The following is a 21,054-nucleotide window of genomic DNA, read 5'->3' as shown; positions in this document are numbered from 1 at the left end:
AACTACTTGCTTGCTTAATGGAAATCCACTTTTGAAATTTGAATTTCACCTCATTTCTGTCATAATTCCCTCTTATTTATTCAAGTCCGAACCTTGGAATACTCTCGTAGATTTGAATCTATATATATATATATATATATATATATATATATATTTTAGCACTACTCCTCTTCGACATTTATTGCTTTGAATTGATTAATTCACCGTCTCAAATGCTCGTAAGACACTAATCATATAAATACATAACAATACACAGTTTTATGCATATTCTTAGCTGAACTGCATGAATAAAATGCCTTGAATTAGCTAAAATATGTGCATTGTCATATTTTAATCAATAGAATAAATTTATTTGAAGACTAAGTTTTGAAGACAAATACTTTGAGAAGGACATGTCCGAAATGAAATGCTGTTTTTATTTGACAACTTTTTACAACGATATGGTTTCATTTTGATTGTATGAATTTAATTTAACTTAAAATGCACTTACCATTGAACCTCTTTCATTTTGTTTCACATAGAACAAGTTATAAAACAAGTTATGTGTTAGGCCCCAAACATGAGACCGTGTGTTAGGAATAAGGCTGCGCCGGGCCGGCTCAAGGCTGTGCAAAGTTGGACTCAGGCTAGCTTGAAGACTTTGTTAGCGGCTCAAGCCTAGCCTGCTTAATTATCGGGTCGAGCCCGACTGTCAATTTTATATCCGTCGCAGCCTGATTCGATGTTCAATTATATTTGAAACATTTAATATTTCTAGTATCTCAAAATCCCTTATAGCGACATGCCAAGAGTTTCTAAAAGTGCCATCAGTGACACATGAACAGTTTATAAAAAATGTCACCAATCACGTATGAAGAGTTTTTAAAAGAGTCATTAGCAACATACCAAATGTTTATAAATGGGTGGATTGCTAATGTCATATATATATATATATATATTGGGCGCAGAAAAATCTTGCGTTTGGTTATGGTGAGTCTTAAACTAAAGAACTTATACAAAATGTTTCTAAATAGGTGGATTGCTAATGTCATATATATATATATATATATATATATATATATATATATATATGTTGGGCGCACAAAAATCTTGCGTTTGGTTATGGTGAGTCTTAAATTAAAGAACTTTCGCACACCGTTATTATAATTAACGGAAAATGTAGTGGGGGGCACCGAAAGACGCGAGGAACAGGGGTAGCAACAGGTGAGTGGAAGTGGGTCCCACTATTTTCTGAAGCGAAAGAGACTTCCTCCGTCAACAAAACCCAGGCTCCCTACTTAAGCGAGAGCGGGAGGGAGAGTCTCTGTTTGGGATCCGCTCTAGGGTTTGATTGAGAGAGAGGGAGAGATAAAGAGTTGGGTCTTCGACTGAATCGAATAGAGAGAGCGAGAGAGAAACAGAGTTGGGTTTTTGATTGAATCGAATAGCATCATGTCAAGGGTAAGTGTTCCTTTGAACCATTTCTCTCTTTTTCTCTGTTTTTTTTTGGGTCGAATGGAAGCAAAAAGCTCATGGATTGGGGGACTATGGCAGCGTGAATCGGAACGCGAGAGAGAGCGCGACAGAGAGGAGAGAAGAGTGAGGGACAGAGACAGGGACAGGGATAGAGACAGGGATCGGGAGAGGGAGAAAGATAGGGATCGTCATCATAGGGACGGCCACGAGAGTAGAAGCTCAAGAGAGGACAGGGGGCGCGATGGGGAGGACGGTTATGATCGCCACCGTAGTAGCCGCGATTATGACAGGTAATACCTTTTTTCAAGCTCTCTTTCTCTGTATCTCATTTGTGGTTTATTTGGCACGTGACTTCTGGTTCTTTTCCGCGAAGAGTTTTGCTTATGGAATTTGGGGCTTTGATTTTTTACATTCTTGGGTTCTGTGCCTCCGACGTAGTTTTTTTCTTTGGGCGGTTTATTTATCGCATGCTCATCCTGTGTTAAATTTTCAATTTCTTGTTCCTTACATTGCTGTTTTGCATATGATAACGGTTCCCGTCGATATGGGAAGGGACCGTGGAGCCGTTTTATCACTGAAACTTATTCGAATTTGGTAGTAAGTAGAATACTCAAAGACGTCATGTGTGTCTCAGATTTTATTGGAGAACTGGCCATTCAATATACAGTTTAGTGTTAGAAGGTTATCATATCGGTGGTGTATATTTTTTTCAAATTAGACCTCTTTACAACTTTAATCATATTATAATCCACACGTTACTTACAGGCACCGTGACCACGACCGTGATGCAGAAAGGCGGCACAAACATAGATCACGTTCTCGCTCAAGGGAAAAGTCTAAACACAGATCTAGATCAAAATCCAGATCTAGGTCGCGCTCTCGGTCACGTTCGAAAAGGTTCATGCTGGTGTTATATCCCTCTGGTCGCATTTGAAAACACTCATAATATTTTCTTCTATAAGCTCAAGGGCATGACTTCTATTGATGCGTGAAGTATTGTATTGCATATCAAGTATTGTGCTTAAGCCATTTGGTATTAGCGTGAAGCTGAAATTTTATCCTTTGCATTTATTTTGCTGGAGTTTTTTTGCTCACTACAATCAACATGCTATGCCTGCACAATCATACTTATCAAGTTTGACGAGTGAAGGATGATTAGTTTGTTTCCATGATATTGTGTGTCATCATTCTAGGTGATTGGGATCCATTTATCATTCAACTTATGCAGGAAAATGCAGGCTATAATTTAGAAATAACGCCCATTTTTGGTCGTTGTTCTTTTTGTAAGATGTAAACTTGTTAGGAACTAAATGTCTTACTCCTTTATTTTAAGGACAGGCTTGAACAGGTGGCGAAATAACTCCTTTCATTTGGGAACTACAGCCTAGTGGCTGGCTTGTGCAGTGGACCAATGTCACAAATAGCATTAATTTCTTAAATATCATGTTAAAAATGAAAACATGAGAAAAATGATCGAATTGCAATGTTTTGAATGAAAAAATATTGTTTTTTTATTGTGATATTTTATTATGATTTTTTCATAAAAACATTCTTTATATATTTTAAACTTTTTGAGTTTCTTTAACGTTTTTAATTAATATTTTGAATTTTTAAATGTTCTGTATGAAAGTTAGTAGACAGCTCATACTTCCGTAATTTTTCTTTATTTATTTTTATATATTTTAAATGATTTGATTTCTCAAGATTTTCTTGAGGAAAATAAACCTTCCTATTAGTTCCTGTGACCTGAGAAGGGTCTTTCTGCCTATGATATATAAATATGGAAAGATCTTGGTTAAAGTGAGGCATGTAAACCTGTTGAAACGAACACGAAGTGACTTTTTCAATAATATTATACATATGGTTGTGTTTCTGGATGTGAATATTTATTTTTGGCATTTGACTATATAGCTCTGTCACCTGATTGGATGTAAAAAAGTGACTGCAATTATTGTATAACGTGACTTTTTCAATATTATTAAAACTTTGGATTGTGTTTCTGGTGCTGAATGTTTATTTTGGCATCTGAGTAGATGTAACTGTGACTTGAGTGGATGTATAGAAAGTGACAGCAATTATTTTATAAACAGAAATATGGTACAAACATGGCTGAATAATTTAAAATGGAACATGTTAGAAATTTAGAAGGAAGCTGTGTAATGAAAAGGGCCACGTGCATCCAGTAGTCATATCCCTTAAAAAGGCCTGGAGGAGTGGAAAAGGAAAAGGAAAGAAATAAATAAGAAAAAATGGGATAAGATGGGAGGTTTGAAGCTTGCCCACCTCACTTAACATATTAAAAGATTGAAAAATTAAAAATCAAATTTTAGTGTTGAGAGGTTGAATATGTGACTTTATTTATTGGGCGTCATAAATTTGCCAGCCTAGGCACCTAGGTCCACGTTTTCAGTACACAAGAAGCAATTTTTAATGGTGGTAATATCCATTAATGACTATATAGTGTATGTTCAATGTCTGAAAGCAGGTCTGACCATTTCTCATCTTAACAACAAATACCTGCTTGTAAAACACTCAACAATGTATGATCTTTTCTTACTGCATCACCACAAAACAAGAAGTGTCCAATGTTGTCTAATTTTTCTTTTTTGGGGAGCTTAATGAGAGTTGGGCCTATACTGTACGTTGAGGATACTCCATCTGTTAGGGATGCAATGGGTTTTGTGAAATTGTGTGTAATTGGAACAAAATTCAAGCATAAATTTAAGTAGTTTTTAGCATGTACAGGAAGGGTTTAGTATGAGGTTATTGGGCTGTTTTGTTTGTTTTGCATTTTTCAGCCAAAAATTATTCACAAGATTAAAAAAAATCATGTGAAAGTTGTCCAACTACTTAATCAATTGTTTTTCTTGCTATTCAAACTATTGTTATGCATATAATGTAGTGTATCCTATGGTAAGTTACATTGTGTAACAAAATGATGATACACCCCTGAAACTAATTTTAGGTCTGTAACTGGTGGAACACTCCGTGACATTATGGTACAACATGGGTTTAACTTATATTACATCAGAACATGAAAAGTGACAAAAGAAGTTTTCTCTTTCACACCCTAATATACATCTCCCATTTACTTTCAAAATAAAGCTGTAGCTTATGATATTATTGTGTTTGTTCCTTTCTGCATGAAGTAGAATGCATTTTGTCTTATGCTGGCAGTATTTCTTCTCTGCTAACATGGCACTATTACCATGGTGTAATGAACTCTTTAGTTCCTGGTATCTTTTTCAGTGAGTATGCAAGTGGTGATCTAGATGCTGCAAAATCTCCTTGCTGATACAGTAGTCTAGCAGAGAAGTTTTCCATTGTGCTTTTGTTATCTTGACAATTTGTTGGGGGATGTGGAAGATCTATAACATATAGATCCTTTCATGAAATAATTGATGAGGGGTATTTCTCACACATACCATGATAAAGATTCTCAAACACCTTTTCATAAATGTTGAAAATATCTCAAATCAACAGGAAGCTGATGAACTAATATTTTATTTATTATAGTCAGACATCCTGGATATCTTTTTTTTTTCTCTTCCTTCGAGAACCTTGTCGTTGCTTTTTCCCTAGCATGTGCTGGTAGTTATCTTTGAGACTTTAATATTTCTGAATTTTTTTTTTCAATTTTGCAATTTCTCTAACTACCCTCTACTGGCCAGCAAACGGGCAAGTGGTTTTGATGTATCACCTCCCGGGGCTGCTGTATTGCCTGCTGCAGCAATACTAGGTATGTGCATGACCTCTAGGCTTTTTTTCATGTGCTGTAACTTTAATTCCATATAGTTGGCTTCATGTGCATGAGTATTACTTATATGTTAGAGGTAATGCTTTTTCTTTATTTATACTTTTAATGCAATCCATCTGCTCATGAATTCATAAATCTAGTTTATTTTCTTATTTTTGTAAGGATTAGTCTATTTAATTAGTGGTTTCTTACTGAAACTGAGGACCATTGTTTGGTTGTTGGCTGTTTTGTGTGTGGTTCTTTCTTTGTCTTTGTTTTTGTATTTTGGGTAAGAAGGCAATGTTGGGCGACATATTCCACTATGCTGCCCATGGGCGTGACCACTGTAGATTTTTTGTTCAACGAGGAATCAATGCGATGGATCTTGTTCGCCTTCAACTGGCAACAGTAGCCCTTTGGTAGTTTTACAAATATTTTCCTCTGTACCTGCTTTGATGATTTATTTTTTGATTATGAATGAATCATGGTTCTGGCTGCATGTGGTCACATATTATTGTCATGGATTTTCAGATTACTCTTTTATTTTGATAAATCTTATCGTATTATGACACAGGCCAAATGCCAGGTGTTCCTCAGCCAATGGCTGGCATGTTTCCAAATTTGTTTCCTTTCGGGACCACACAGGTAACCTTTGCTGCAGTTATTTAAGTGGTTAGCAGGTGCCCTTGTTGTTCTCTAATTTGGTTTAACTGTGGTATGCATGTATGTGCATTTTTTTTTTCTTTAGTTTGGAGGTCTTCCACTTGTACCAGCACAACCTATGACTCAGCAGGTATGCAGTCTGGTGAAATTCCCTAACCTTATTAAGCATTGAAAAGGTAATTATGGACCATTTGTTTCTTTTTTCTGTAACAGGCTACAAGACATGCACGCAAGGTATATGTTGGAGGCCTACCAGCTATGGCAAATGAGCAGGTAACTGTTTAAACTTCAAGAGTTTTATTTTGTGGGAACTTTTTGATAATACAGATATCTCATAGTGAATTTGTATCAATTTGTATCGAAGGAAAATTTCTCAACAATACATTTTCAATCAAGTTAAAACCAGAAGCCATATAGCCATACATTATGCAGATTTGGTACCTTGCTTGAAGGTCTGACTTGGTCCAAGTTGATTAATTATAGATAATTAGATACTTGTATTTTACATACTTATGTGAAAATAAATACCAAAACATATACATCGAGACAAGAGAATGCATACATATATTTATAGGTAAAAGATTAGTTGGCTAACTAGCAACAAGGCTGACTTGCAGACTAGTCTGGCCAACTAGTTGTTAGTTTGAATTTTAAAACACATCTGTCGAGAACTGACTCAACCAACTAGTGGGACTAGTTACGACTAGTTGGGATTTTGTCAACTAAGACTGGCTGTAAACACATCTGTATCTAATGATTTTCTAAGCATTTTTGTGAGATTGACAATGTCATCAGCCTGACTTCTTGAAGGCAGGTGATCACGAAACAGTCCTCTCAAAAGTTGGAAGCATTTGGTTGGTTGTCTTGTAATTTGCATGAGAAACACTAGGAAAGCAGAAGAAAATGGAAAAGTGCATGAGATTGAAAAAGGGAATAGGGGGAAAAGATGCAACTAACTTGTTTCACCACATAGAAGATTATATGAGGGTGCCGTTGGATGCTTTCAAGCCAGGTCTATAGCATGGGAACATTGGTACATCACCACAAACATACATCAACCTGACTTGTGTTGAGACACTTACCTTAAGACCAAAAAGATCAAACACCATTTTAGGAGTTACCAAAAGCAGAGACAGCAGTTGCTCAACTATGCAAAGTAGGCATGGGGAACAAGCTTGCCCCTTTGAATAATGTTGTCTTCCTCAACGCAGCTACTATGTGGTATGCTTTGATTGCTTTTGTTATTTTATGTGGAGCATGTCCTTTGACATCTTGACCAAGTAGTGCTTTGAGTCACCTAGGTAGTTGACCTTGTATGGATTCTATGGAAGGATCCACTTCACACTCTGGTCAGCGATGTTTTGCCAATGGGGCTCTCTACAAAACGACTTTGTGTTGTGTCACACTATGCTTGGGATGTTCTTCATTTGCATGTAGACATGAAACCAATGTTGTAAAAAGTATATCATAATGCGTATCGGCTGGGCTGATCTATTTGTGTATTGTGAGTCGTAAGTCACACGGACACTGCTATTTGGCTGCCGCACCCGAGTTGACATGACTCGGGTGCGGCCCGGATTTGCACCCAATGAAGGTCAACAAGAGTCAGGTGTGGTCAGCCGCACCTGACCAGTTTCACCCATTTTGGAAGTGGACCCAACTCGCGTCAAACATGAGTCGGGTGCAGTCAAACTGTGTCAAGCTTATTTTAGTCAATTTTTGATATTTTTATTTTTAAAAATTTTAAGCAAAAGAAAAGGACTAGGGCACGATATCCCATCTTTTTCTCCTTCCTGTGTGTCCCTCTCTTTCGGGTAGAGATTGAAGATTTCTGGTGACTGAAATCTTCGAGTAGGTCGAATGACGGCCGACGGCGATGTGCGACGGTTCTCCAAATAAAACGGTGGTTTTTCAGCCTTGTTTCTGGTGGTTTCTCAGCCTTATTTCCGACGGTCTCAGCCGTATTTCTGGTGGTTACTCATCCTTATTTCCAGTGGTTTATCTGTTTGTTGTTTGATTTCTGCCATCTGCACTTCTCAGCCTTATTTCATTTTGCTATTTTTCCATGTTCTGTTTCTGCTGTATCACCGATTCAACTAGTGACTCACGGCCACAAGTGCTTATATTTTTTTGTTTTATGCTTAAATCATTTCCTAACTTATATGTACTGTTTTTGCTGTTTCTCCCAGTTTATATTTGCTGTTTTTCCGTGTCTTGTTTTTACTTGTTTAGCATGACTTCTAGATTCATTTTATTAACTTATATTTTCTGTTTTTGCTGTTTTCCCATTTTTATTTTGTTGTTTTTCTGTGTCATGTTTTTGCTTTTTTAGCATGGCTTTCAATTTCAACTTTCATGTTATTAAATTATATATTTATATATTTGTTTTTATAATAATAATTAATAATAATAAATACCATCGCCGCACCTAAATTTTTTTGGGATGTGCCACCCCGGCACCCACACCCCACACCTATGTGACATTCGTAATGAATCGTAAAATTATTTTTTAATTTATAACAAAATAAAACATAGAAAAAAATAGGAAAAATTGTGAAACGTGTGTTATATATAACTCATCACACACATAATGAACATCATTCATAAGCTATAGTATGTTAAGAACACATTAATAGAATAAAATAAGTATCTTCATAAAACAAATAAAAACCTATGTTAAACTTGAGAAAACAATAGAAATATATGGTAAAACTTGAAAGTGAGATATTGTATAACTTTTGTAGAAGAAGAAATGCAAAACCCTCTTTTTCTAAAAAAGAATGGGTTTTCCATGAGCAATTCTTCCTTCAAACCAGTGATTTTCCATCAAATCGATGATTTATTAGTGATCTTTCTGAAACTGGCGAAATCTCTCCCTCCCAAAGCTTTTAGAAGTGTTACAAATGGATGGGGAGATGCAATTTCAAAAATGAAATTGGTCAAAAATGGCATCGGGCCCCTTTTTCAAAAAATACCACCCTATTGTACAATATGGGTAGATTTAGGATACGACAGCCTTATCGTATGATACTGCAGATACACTTGTGATATAGAAAAAAACATGTATATAAGGCGTGCCTTATAAATTTTGGTGACCTATATGATATGTATCATATGATACATGTCATGTCTCTGTACCGTACATGGAACACTAGATGCACATTGATGAAGGCTGGCTGAAGGCTTATATGATCCAAATTGCATACTTTGTTGATCGCAAGGAAGGGTTCCTTGTACTATCTAATCAATCTGTAGTGTTTGCACAAAAAATGCCCATTCGGTTATGGTACAACTTCACCAGCACCTAATCTCCATGTTGAAACTAGCGAGAAGATGGTGCTTTGTTTGCCCATTTCTTCTTGGTTGTCTTGTGCAAGAATGTTTTCAGCGGCTCCATCTACTTATGTAAGTCTTAGATAAGTTGGTGTGCGACGGATGGTCTTTTTTGCACAGCCAAGGTGCGTAGGGTTAGCGCTGCTGCCTTGTCTTTACCTCGAACGAACTATATCTTGAGGACACCCTCTTTTGAATATTGTAGCAGAACTGAAACATATCCAGGAGCTTCACCTAACATTTTCAATTGGTGCTTATGAAATGCATGAGGTACTATTCTAGCAAGTTGTTGGTGCATTGTCTATTTGCAGGTGGGAAACTCATTGAAAAAAGCAAATCAGGGCAAGTAGTCAAAGCACTTCAGCATGTAACTTGCCCATGAAGCGGGCAGCATGGTCACTCGTGATGCTTCTTGGTATTCCCTAGTGCTTCACGATACGCTTGAAACAACTCAGCTATCTTCATGAAAAGAAGTTTTAGAAGTTGGGATGAAGGTGGCCTACTTAGAAAAGTGATTCATCACTACCAAAGATTGAGCCAAATCCATTTACCTTTGTTAAGCTGATGATGAAGTCCATGGTGATGCTGTTTAAATGTTTGAGAATGATTAGAGACTTGGGACCAACAAATTTTTGGTGGGCCCCGTTGTCTTGCTAACAAATTAGATATGTCTTCACATTTTCTTCTATGTCAAGCCTCATTTTGACCAGCCACACTCAGGAATGCTAGGTTGGCTCTTGGCCTGGAGAGAGCCCATGATGTGTTATGAGACTTTTTAAGTGGTTTTAGGTGAAGATCACCCCATCTTTCCATGAAGATGTGTCCCCCTTAAGTCGTGGAAGGCCATCTCTCGGCCAGAAATGGTGAGTCTTCACTGCTTCAGCTAGTAAAATGAGCTGTTATGCTGTGGAGTCCTGCTTAATGCACATAGTCCTTATTTACTTAGTGACAGCCAACACTTTGAAATGGTCCTTAGTCCTTATGTTTACTCTATGTGTGAATGTGTATTGTTTTCTGTGGAGATCATTCTGTATGGGCCCAGTTTCATGCATTTCAAGTGTTTTGGGTGGGCTCGGCTTAGTTTTTTATTTTTTCCCATTCTGGTGTCATGGTTAACTACAATGTGGTTCTGGTGCTTCTTCTGTTGTGTTGTTTCATTCTTCTATCTTCTTTGTACATCTTGGCACTGGGTTAATTGTGTAGATAGGAATGTGGTGTCTGAGGTCCTGATGTGTTTAATTTCTGGCAGTAGTAAACCAGTAGATGTTCTTGTGAATGTAGATAATGACACTGTGAATTGGCAAAGCCTCTCAATTTCTATGTTTTCAATTGTCAATTTTCAGAATCTTACATGATCATCAAAGATATATATATATATAAAATCTAACCTTCAGTCTCGCCTTCTTAACAGACAATTGCAACATTTTTTAGCCATGTAATGGCTCTTATTGGGGGAAATACTGCAGGCCCAGGTCAGTAGTTTGGTCTTTCTGATTTTCTTTTAACTCTCTATAGCTTTTCTGTGCAACTTGTATGTTGTTTAATCTAGTTGTGAGTGGTTATCTGCTAGTTTACTGTGTATAGGTGATGCTGTGGTCAATGTGTACATAAATCATGAAAAGAAGTTTGCATTTGTTGAGATGAGAACTGTGGAGGAAGCAAGTAATGCGATGGCATTGGATGGCATAATGTTCGAAGTATGTAATCTGACCTTGACTTTGGTTATAAGGTTTTCTTGCTTTTCTCCTTTGCATTTATCATATGTTTATTGTCAATTTACTGCTTTTGATCCTTTATTCCCTTGAGCACTATTGCTGGGTGTGTGTGTGTGTGTCTATATATATTATATATATATATATATATGTGTGTGTATGTATGTATATATATATATCTGTGTGTGTATGTGAGTGTGTGTATCAGCACCATCATGAGTCATTTGATATTACTAAACTCAAAAGAGCTTATAAAATGCCATATGTAAAATCACTTTCCAAAGGGGTGGATGACTATTAACCTAACCAAGAAATGATTGATTTTACCCAAAAATGTTATAATTTTTGGAGTTTTGACATATTCCTAAATTCTTTTCAGAGATTTAACATAAATTGGTAATAAATTATTAAATGAATAACTAGCAAAAGCAAATTAATAAAATAAAACTTCAAACTTCATTTTGAATGAAAAGGTTAGCTTCTATGTTTGAAACCCAAGAAAGGGCTTCTTCCTTCTAACACAAAGTAGGGTCTAAATCACAGAGCAGAGAGAGAAAGAGAGGGTTGTGCTTGTTTCTAACTTCTTTTAAACCATTGGGCCCACTACCTTCTCCTTTTAGATGCAACCTGAGTAAGAACAATTCTCTTTCTGTCTCTCTCGCTAGGCACAAGTATGGTTCTAGGTTTTAGAGAGATTTTCCTCACGTATTAATGTGAAAGTTCATTTCTCTCGAGAAAATCTCAGAAATTCAATTAAAAATGTGCCAAAATAATAAGATTATGAAAGTGTGAATTTTCTTTTATTTTCTTTTTACTAAGTTACAGAATCATAGATGAAAATTAGTAATAGTTATTAAAATGTAAAAAAAAATAAACAAGCTCTGAAATATGTCAAAATGATTTTATAAATTTCTTTATAAAATATATTAAAAGTGTTTTAAATTATTGAAATATTTTCATGAGAAGTTGAAATCGACAGTATTTTCAAAATATTGAGGTGAGATCTGTCTTTCTGTGTTTTTTTTTGGCATTATGATCATGATATTTCAAAAATATTTCTGATTCTCTGACTATATTGAAATATATAATCAATTGTATATTTTATGGCAGTTCTATCAGACTGGTGAATTAGTTGGCCTAATCATTGGTCAACTGGCTATATATAGTTATAATCCATTTGATCCAATTCGAACGACTAGTCCCAACTAGTTTTTCTAGTGTCTTGAATGACCTCAGTCTGATTTGTGATTTTGACAACATAGGTTGCTGGTTTAGTTATTGCTTGTTAGATGCTTGTGTACGTCGAGGAAAAGGGAGGAGGAAGAACAACGCTTTTCTATTTTAGGGTTTATAAGGACATTAAAATTTAGTATAAAAAGGTTGGCTAGCTATTTTACTTAACATTCTTATCCAGCCACTTTTGTATGCAAATCATATCTACAGCAGAAGTTTGCTGTACCAACACAGGTATATGTCTCAAAAGCATGTTATCATGTGACAGCTTTTTAGGAGTATTGATGCCATGGATGCTAGAGTATGTGTAACATAGTTATGTTTTATGATTGTTATTTTGTATACATCCAAGTTTGTTTGCAATTATCATTCATTTCTTCTTTTTCTGTTATACACAGACATGGTAGTTTTGTCTCTTTTTACCAGATTGTGGATTGGACCACCTGGGCCATGACATCATACTACAGTGTTAATTTCATATATAGGCATGTGATTTGCACCCAGTAGTACTTGAAAAAGGAAGCTTATTTATTGGCTCCTCTACTATTGTGGCAGGGCGTTTCATTAAGAGTACGGAGGCCAACAGATTACAAGCCCTCAATTGATGGAGCACTTGGCCCCAGCCAACCAAGTCCTCATCTCAATTTAGCTGCTGTTGGCCTTACTCCAGGGTAAGTTGATGGTCAATTTGCTGTTATACATGGAGCAAATTAAGTGAAAAATTACTTAATGTTTTTGCATAGCAGTGCAATTGGTGGTGCAGAAGGGCCTGATCGAATATTTGTTGGCGGATTGCCGTACTACTTAACAGAAGCCCAAATAAGGGAGCTGCTAGAGTCTTTTGGGTAAGAGCTTGGTCTAGTGGGACATTGGCTTATATTTTTCGTATGATAAATGTATGCTATTTTTTTGTTTTATAATTTTAAATGTACCAATTTCTTTTTGCCTCATGCAGACCCTTGCGTGGTTTTGTCCTTGTTAAAGATAGAGATACAGGAAATTCAAAAGGTTATGCTTTCTGTGTATATCAGGTGTGTTGTGCTAAATTTGTATGGATTTTTCAATATATTGCATGCATTCTTGGCTATTCCTATTCCAATCAATTGAGCTTTGTTGTTTTCAGGATCCTTCAGTTACAGATATAGCTTGCGCTGCTCTCAATGGCCTAAAAATGGGAGAAAAGACGCTTACTGTTCGACGTGCTACTGCCGGGTATGATCATTTCTCACATGGATGGCATGCATGGACAAGCACACACACACACAAAACACACATGTGAATGCATACTCACACTTTATCGGGAAAAATTTTAGATTTTTTTCTAGGTATTGTTGGTGTCAGGGTTAGCAGAAAAACTAGCCTGGTTAGGGGTCATGATAACACTTTCAAAAAACTATAGACGTTCTGCTTAAGGAGGCATCACATCCCATGATTTGGAGCTGTTCTCCTGATCACAAATTCCTAATTTCTGAAAATCAGAATACCTGATAAGTGTGCTTTCAAATGCTGCCATTGCTTTAGGATATATCCTGTCATTTGCTTCTTTGTTCGCTATCCATTTCTTGCTTCACAAGGACAATTACGTGTTGCACCTGCTTTTACTTAGTTTGTTCTTCCTGATGTTATGCCCCTTGCAGGTAGCCATAATTGGGTATCCATTCTATTACTGGTATTTGCATGAATTTACATGTTTGTTGTTGACATTCTTTATGACTCGTTATGTGCCTTCTGTTGAACTTTTTCACTTTTTAACTGACACATACTTGTCATTTGGCTGTATTCTTCTGATCTGGGTTCCTTTTTTTTTTCTTGACATTTTTTATGACTCATTGTGTTCCTTGTCACCATGTAGTTAGAGTTGGACTTGCATTGTGGTTGTCGTGGGGTATTATATGTTAGTACTCTGTTGACAATTTGATGTCCTAAAATAAGACGCAAAGTGTTACTTTTTAACACCATGTACCTGTCATTTGAATGTGTGCTTCTGGTCTGGATTCCTACTTTTTTGTTGACATTGTTATGGTTCACTGTGTTCCTTGTGTCACCACGCAATCATAGTTTTTTTTTTTTTTTTTTGCCATCATACTCTGCCTGATGAGTGTCCTTCTGAATACTCCCATGTTTTAGAAAGTGATGTCTCCAGCTGCTCTATTTGCTTATTTCTTCAATTGGGCTTGAGAAGTGTTGCCCAGTTCTTGCCTTGTTCATTGTTCCTCATTTTAGGTTTCTCTTTGACAGACTTGGTATGTATATGTGGCTTATGTTAGGTAAAGCCCTAGTTATCAACTTGTGAGTTGTGACTATGTAGCATAGTTTGGGGCATGTTCCGTTCCTTAGTCATCACATGGTAGGGGTTGGACTTGATAGGAAGAATATCATGGTAGTGGTGCCCTATGTCCATGCTTTACTGCGTATTTTATCTTCTAGAAAAAACTGTATCTGGTATTTTTAATTGCATAGGTGCAAGAAATACTAAAATAGAAAAATGGCTGCTAAGTTATTATACATATCACTATTGATGCCGGGCTAACAGATTCATGTGCCGAGCTAGATGTAATTTGTGTGCATATATTACTAAGGAAAATTTGTTAATCTCAAATATGGCATGGTTCCAATGTCCATGTACAAATTCTCAAAGCCAGATATATATATAATACAAACATGTGCATGAGCATGCATAGGCAGACATTCTGCGACATAAGTTTAGTTTCATCATCGGATGTGGGTATTTAAGCTGAATTTCTCTTATTGTAAAATATACAGCAATGGCCAAACGAAGCCAGACCAGGATATCATTTTGCAGCAGGCTCAGCAGCATATAGCGTATCAGGTGCGTGAGCCTCTTCAGAAACTTCCGTGAATAAATGTCCATTTCATTCAGTGGCAATAATAGTCTAGGATAATTGGGTGCAGAAGCTAGTCCTGCAAGCAAGTGGTGCAGCTTTGCCTGGAGTTGGTTCAGTTGCTGGGTTGGGAACGGAGATGCCATCAAAAGTTGTTTGCTTGACCCAGGTAATCTTTTTTGTGATTTTCCATGTAAGAAAAAAGAAGCTTTTCTAGTTGCTTTTTTACTAGGTGGTTCATATTTTACACGAGATAAAAAAGGAAAAAATTTAGGGTTTCTTTTTCATGAGAAATTTAAGGCATTCAGGTGAAGGATTATTAAGCAACGGACTTGACTTTGGAGAATAATTGGCAGAATGCCTGATTAATTGGTAAGTAATGGAACTTTATTGGTAACAACTTGTCCAATAATGTAAATGGGAAACCTGAATTGAAAGCACAAACCTCCCAACTGTTTTCCTAGGCACCCTAGTTGTATAAGCCTGTGAGTGGTTATTGATGAATCTGTCCAGGCTGAGTGGAACTGGTAGCGGTCTGTAAAAGAAAAAGAGAGGGAGATTGAGAGAACCTAACCAAACACTTTAGTTAATCTAACTCCTTGATTTTTAAGAGCAGTGGTCCAAGTATAGTATATGAGCCAATTATATATGCCAAGAGTGTGTGACCCTAATCTTATATGAGTTGATTTCCTGCAACGGGGATTTGGCTCATTAGGTGGTTGAGTTGAATCATTGATTCATTGGCAAAAACTCAACTCGTTTAAAATCAATCGGGCTTGAGCTGTGCTTATATAAGTTGAGCTCAAGTTACTCAATTCACTGTGAAGGCTTAGAATGGTAATTGGTAAATAATACAAGGTGAGAAGTAAAATAAGTGATGGCGTGTCCTCGAACAGGTAAAAGAAGGCTATCTCAGCTAGTCTTTTATGACATGTAATTTGGTTGCAATTTATTTCTCTGTCTGTAGGTAGTTGATTTCATCTTTGCAGGTTGATTAGTATAAAGTATAAAATATAAAGTGAGAAAGTGAATATTTTCATCAAAAGCACAAGTTTTTGCGAAAGTAAGATAAAAATAAAAAATGGAAAATAGCACGATCAAGATATATATATTTTAATTCCATGATATCAAAACGTGACAGGATATTGGACATATTTATATGACTTGATCATGGATTTGATGAAGTTTTCACTAATATGCTTTATCTTGGATGGATGAAGTAACAAGTTAGAGAGTTTTATGATGGCTGCCTTTATTAATCTGGATTTCCCCAGGTAAATATGGGATCAATCCCTTTTGATCAAACTGGCAACTGAAAAGCAGTAGGAAGCCATAATGTTTTGAAAAAATGTGCATGAGAAAACAAATGCATTCCAGTATAGCCTGATAGAGACTGATATGGGTTGACGTTGTATCTGCTGATCAGAAGTATCTTTTAGCAACAGAATTAGACACCTGTACTAATACTGAGAACATTGAGCAAATCTGTTATTGGAATAACATTGTCTGGAAATGAAAAAGTTGTTACTAGGAAGGCATAAAAACCTTATCTATCTGTTCAGCTGTGCTATGTCCTTCGAAACAATTAGCACAACCTGCAGAAAGAAAATTAAGTCAATAATAGCAAGCAAAATGCTGTCAAAACAAAAACAGTCCCGAGATTGAAAAGATCAGAATGTTTATACCTGAGCAAGTTCTTTTCTTGCAAAAGTACAATAGAAGTTCATCACATGATAAATCCAGAAATTTATTTATGTAAATGTTTTAGCTCTTTGCGACAAGTATATGCATGAGAGGTGACTAGAGAGGTTTACATTTTCAAAACCACCAACCCTTTTTACCTTTCTAACTTATATGAATCTCAGGCTAGATTGATTCTCACTGAGTTTACTGGCTTTCTGACTCGACATCATCTGAGTTGAGTCAAACGAGTCATTAATTGGCTCACCAAGTTTTCCAACCATTTGACAAGTTCATGAAGGAAAACATGATTTAGGCATGCGTTGCTTGTACCGAAATGTTGGTTTTGACTGCCTATGACGTTTTGGGGTAAGTACATTGACATTCTAGGGTCTTTTTTTTTTTGTATTGATACATTGTACGTGCTATGTGAAGCATTGATGTCTCATGGCAGCTGTTAGTGTTTGTCTATCCTCTTTATAGCTGACACCTTTCCAGCATAATATGCCTTTCTATGTGTGTGTGTGTGTTTTGTGTGTTGCCTCTGTGTTTGTGAGATGTAGAGAGAGAGCAGTGGCGATACTGATTATATTATGCGACAGATACACACACTTGCATATGCACATTTGGAAGTTCATGTAAAAAAGGACTATGAGATGAATTTCTATATTCATCTTAATTCTTAAAATATTCATGTTTCTGAGAGCCAGTACTGCTTAGGACAGTTCCACTGTACTATTATCTAATTAAGCATCAGTCGGAATGGACCATAAATACGAAAAATTAAGTTTTTTCTTGTGATGGTTCTGCGTAGGCTTTGACCAAAGTATGTCTGAGCTACTTTGTCATAGACCCTGAAAGGGATTATTTTTGATTTTTTTAATACATCATAAGGTTGTAACTGCGGATGAGCTGAGGGATGATAGTGAGTATGAAGAAATATTGGAGGACATGAGAGAAGAAGGTGGAAAATTTGGTAAGTTCCTTGTCAATAGGTAATTTAATTATGGTATTCATTTGAGAAAGTAATATTTGACTCGTACATGTTTACAGGGGAGTTGGTGAACGTTGTTATTCCACGGCCTGGTCCATCTGGTGGTACAGGTGTCGGGAAGGTAATGTTGTCCTCTAGCATCACCTTTTTTGATTGAAAATTCTTTCTGGTAGCTTGTTGCAAGTTATTTCTGTGAGCAGCACACATCTGCTAAATCAGTTCATGGGATGTCTCACGAATGAATACATGAAAACAGGAACCATATGGCTTTTTCGTTGCTAAATTGTTCCTGAGTTGATGCATGAACAATGCAATTCGTGGCGTGTGTCATGCATGAATATGTTAAATAGAAACCATGAAAAATCGTGGCAGGGTGTAGCAATTTGCTCAATGGTACTGGGTACATGCATGTTGTGCATACTTTTATATGTTAGGCCGTGTGGGAGTGCCTTTCTCCTGTTCTACAGTTTCATGCTGTATCTGGCTGTTTGATACCAGACAGCTTGGAGTTTATATGTTCTCCTACTGGTTCTAACTTTGAAACGTTTGACGTTCAGGTATTCTTGGAGTATGCGGATACCTCCAGTTCTGCAAGGGCAAAAGCTGCCCTTAACGGTAGAAGATTTGCAAACAATCTTGTAGTTGCCGTCTACTTCCCTGAAGACAAGTTTTCAAGTGGAGATTATGATTTTGATGTAGGCCAGCAAACTTCTGCTTAATTAGCGGTTAAAATAAGTGAGCTTCATATCTATCACCTCTCGTAGCTTTGCAAGAGCCCAGTGCTTCTGTTTTGACATGTGAAGCCACATCTAATTGAAAGCTGTTGATACTGGTCCATACTGCTTATATTCCTTTTTGTCTAATGTAAGGTAAAGGTCTTCTTTCTTGTCATCACCTCTGAGCCACCCATGAACTGTATTCTTTTGATCCATATCATCGATATCGTCTCTTGCCATAAAGGAATCTTATGCAAACTGTGAGCTCACGAAAAATATAGCATTAACCTGTGCCTCAAGCCAGTGCCACTTTTTTCCTTCTACACGAGCCCGGTTGTGTAGTGTATTATGAAGTCTAAATTTCCAAAAGGGCCGGGGAGCTTAGGTTCTCCATGGTGGTGCAAGGAGAGACGTCCGTGGGAATTGGTGGTCAATGAGCTTAATTTGTTTTCTCTCTCTCTTGTATCGATAAGATATTGCATATATTTCAGTGCTGTTGTAAGAAAAATAACAAGTGTGTACTTTTTATTCGAAGATAATAAGTGAAGTTACATAATGCTGTCGGTGGCAGCTGAAGCATCCTTTCTTCCTCTGTCAAAAGAAAATAAGAAAGAAGACATCGATGCAGTAAGGGTTTTCTGTAAGTGAATAGGAGAAGTATTATATTCTACCGTTCTCACTGAATTAAAAACCTCAAAACCTCAGTGTATCAGGCGTGCTTTGGACATCTGAAGGGTTTTCCTTGCCTTCATTCATTTTAAGCTTCACCATAACAGCCCATTTCTGCTTGTCTTCATTTTTTCTTGTTATCCATCATCTAATGCTTCAATATTTCAAGCAGCGGTAGCCTTATTCTAAGGTTTTTACTCCATAGGATCCAACCATCGAATGTGCTGTTGCCTTCTCCATGGGCTGTCAGCCATCACATAGTGGCAACTGAAACTACCTTTTTAACTCTTACCTCAGCCCCAGTGGTAAATAATAACAATGGGAAATGTCACTATACAGATCTATATAGCGTCTATTTTGGAATTATCCTTACCTAAGTAATACAGGGACAATTGGAGTTACCATTGTAAGATATTACTGGATGCAACTCGAAGATCGAAAAGTTTCCGAAGAATACCCTTGTTGAAAAGTTTCCGAAGAATACTACTTATCTGTGAGTACCCTCGATCAATTTACATTCATTATCAAAGGAATACCTTTACAAGATTCCTTTGTAACTTCTTATTACAATGTTAATCAATATTGTTCAGTGCATTGATACGATGAAATGTGATAAGCTGATGAAGTGACACATAGCGAAGCAATGTGTAATGATATGCAAGTATCAGGACACATTGGGTTTAGAACTATCTTCCGAGTCCTGAATTTATAGAATGTCCTGCTGTATTTGAATATTTGATTATGTCTGTATGCATCGTTATAAAGAATAATATGTGACGGGATCTCTTTAGAAGTCAACATAAAAGATTCATAATCCTAGACCAATATTCTGCATCTAATGTTCAACAAGCTGTACAAGCATCAGTTGTTATAGGGGCTGACTGATTCTTTTGATGCTTAATTTGGTGCCGCACTCTACCGGTAAGTCCAAGAACATAGAGCACTCATAGGAATCAAAATAGCTGTCCAACAAAACTAATTAGCCTCTCGAACTTGAAAAGAAAAAGTTAAATGTACACTGCAATTGCATTTATACCTGAGGATGGTGAAACCCTAAAATTTCATATGGCTCCATAAAGATGTCAGGTTTCAGGTAGGCAGTGAAGAAGATTTTCCATTGAATGCTCCTCACAACTACCGTCTCCCTACCTGGTCTCCAATTTTGGTAACTGGAAAGTTGAGTTTAATTAATGCTGTCAGAACCCGTCGCTTTAAGTTTATTCCATCCAGAAAGTGCCAATTCTTTTATATTCTGAGAAATTTATCATTTTACATATTTTTCCATTTACGTTTCCAGAAAGTCATTTTTAAAACATTCCCCTTTTTAGAAGACTGACCTTAAAAAGCCAAAGTATTCCCCAAAGATTTTTCATATCCAACCTAAACTCTTAAATGCCAAAACACCGACTGCCCAACTCTCCTTTTACTTGAAACAGATTGAATATTATGCTGCAACCTAATTTCTTCCATGAAATGGAAAGAAATGTAGTTTAAGTGCATGCGCGGATGAACAAGAATTGTCACTGCAAGACCAAATTCATTTTTATTTTCTTGCCTGACTGTGGATGTCAAAAATCCTACAGCTATGGCATCAAGAAAGAGTATCTGAGTTCAAGAAAGAAGAAAGAGTAAAGAGTAGTGTGTATGGGGCAGAATGTAATTCATTTTGGAACCAGAAATCAAAAAACAGGTTTCTTCTTTGAAGAAATGTCATCAGGGTTGTTCAATGTGACTTTGATTTTGAGCTCGAGTAATGGAGTTTATGCTTTACAAACTTATTTTTTTTTGTAGTTTTTTCTATGAAAATGATGTAGCGATTTTGTTTTATATGGCGCAACTTGAATTGTCCTTCTTTGAGTACACGCGTGAAGAAAAAAAGAGCTGCCCATGTTCATACTTGGGTCATTTTGATACTTTCTTTGTGTTTGGTGAATGTGACATATAGATTATAATGTTTAGATAGTCTACAAGCATGGCATATGGATGCCGTTTCCGATTCAAGCAAGTCTCATACTTAGTA

The 21,054-nt window shown here is 36.6% G+C and overlaps 1 protein-coding gene across 3 annotated transcripts; it reads left to right on the top strand.

Annotated features, from left to right (window-relative positions):
- Window positions 1–1,281: 1,281 nt before the first annotated feature.
- Window positions 1,282–18,543, top strand: LOC116249244 (splicing factor U2af large subunit B-like). 3 transcript variants are annotated; one of them, XM_031622462.2, is made up of 18 exons: window positions 1,282–1,440; window positions 1,534–1,745; window positions 2,221–2,352; window positions 5,127–5,194; window positions 5,766–5,836; window positions 5,940–5,984; window positions 6,068–6,127; window positions 10,599–10,659; window positions 10,772–10,884; window positions 12,688–12,803; window positions 12,879–12,977; window positions 13,088–13,163; window positions 13,256–13,344; window positions 14,896–14,962; window positions 15,046–15,144; window positions 17,550–17,631; window positions 17,709–17,770; window positions 18,207–18,543. In XM_031622462.2, the coding sequence occupies exons 1-18, from the start codon at window positions 1,432–1,434 to the stop codon at window positions 18,366–18,368; spliced, it is 1,623 nt and encodes a 540-aa protein (XP_031478322.1). In that variant the 5' UTR covers window positions 1,282–1,431; the 3' UTR covers window positions 18,369–18,543. The 3 variants fall into 3 exon arrangements, with proteins under 3 accessions (XP_031478322.1, XP_031478323.1, XP_031478324.1); XM_031622463.2 differs by lacking the exon at window positions 2,221–2,352; XM_031622464.2 differs by lacking the exons at window positions 1,282–1,440; window positions 1,534–1,745 and adding an exon at window positions 5,489–5,610 and having other exon boundaries at window positions 2,281–2,352.
- The last annotated feature ends 2,511 nt before the right edge of the window (window positions 18,544–21,054 follow it).

The sequence above is a fragment of the Nymphaea colorata genome, chromosome 2 (genome assembly GCF_008831285.2).
Source record: "Nymphaea colorata isolate Beijing-Zhang1983 chromosome 2, ASM883128v2, whole genome shotgun sequence".
NCBI lineage: Eukaryota > Viridiplantae > Streptophyta > Magnoliopsida > Nymphaeales > Nymphaeaceae > Nymphaea > Nymphaea colorata.
This window is presented reverse-complemented; position numbering and strand designations above follow the sequence as displayed.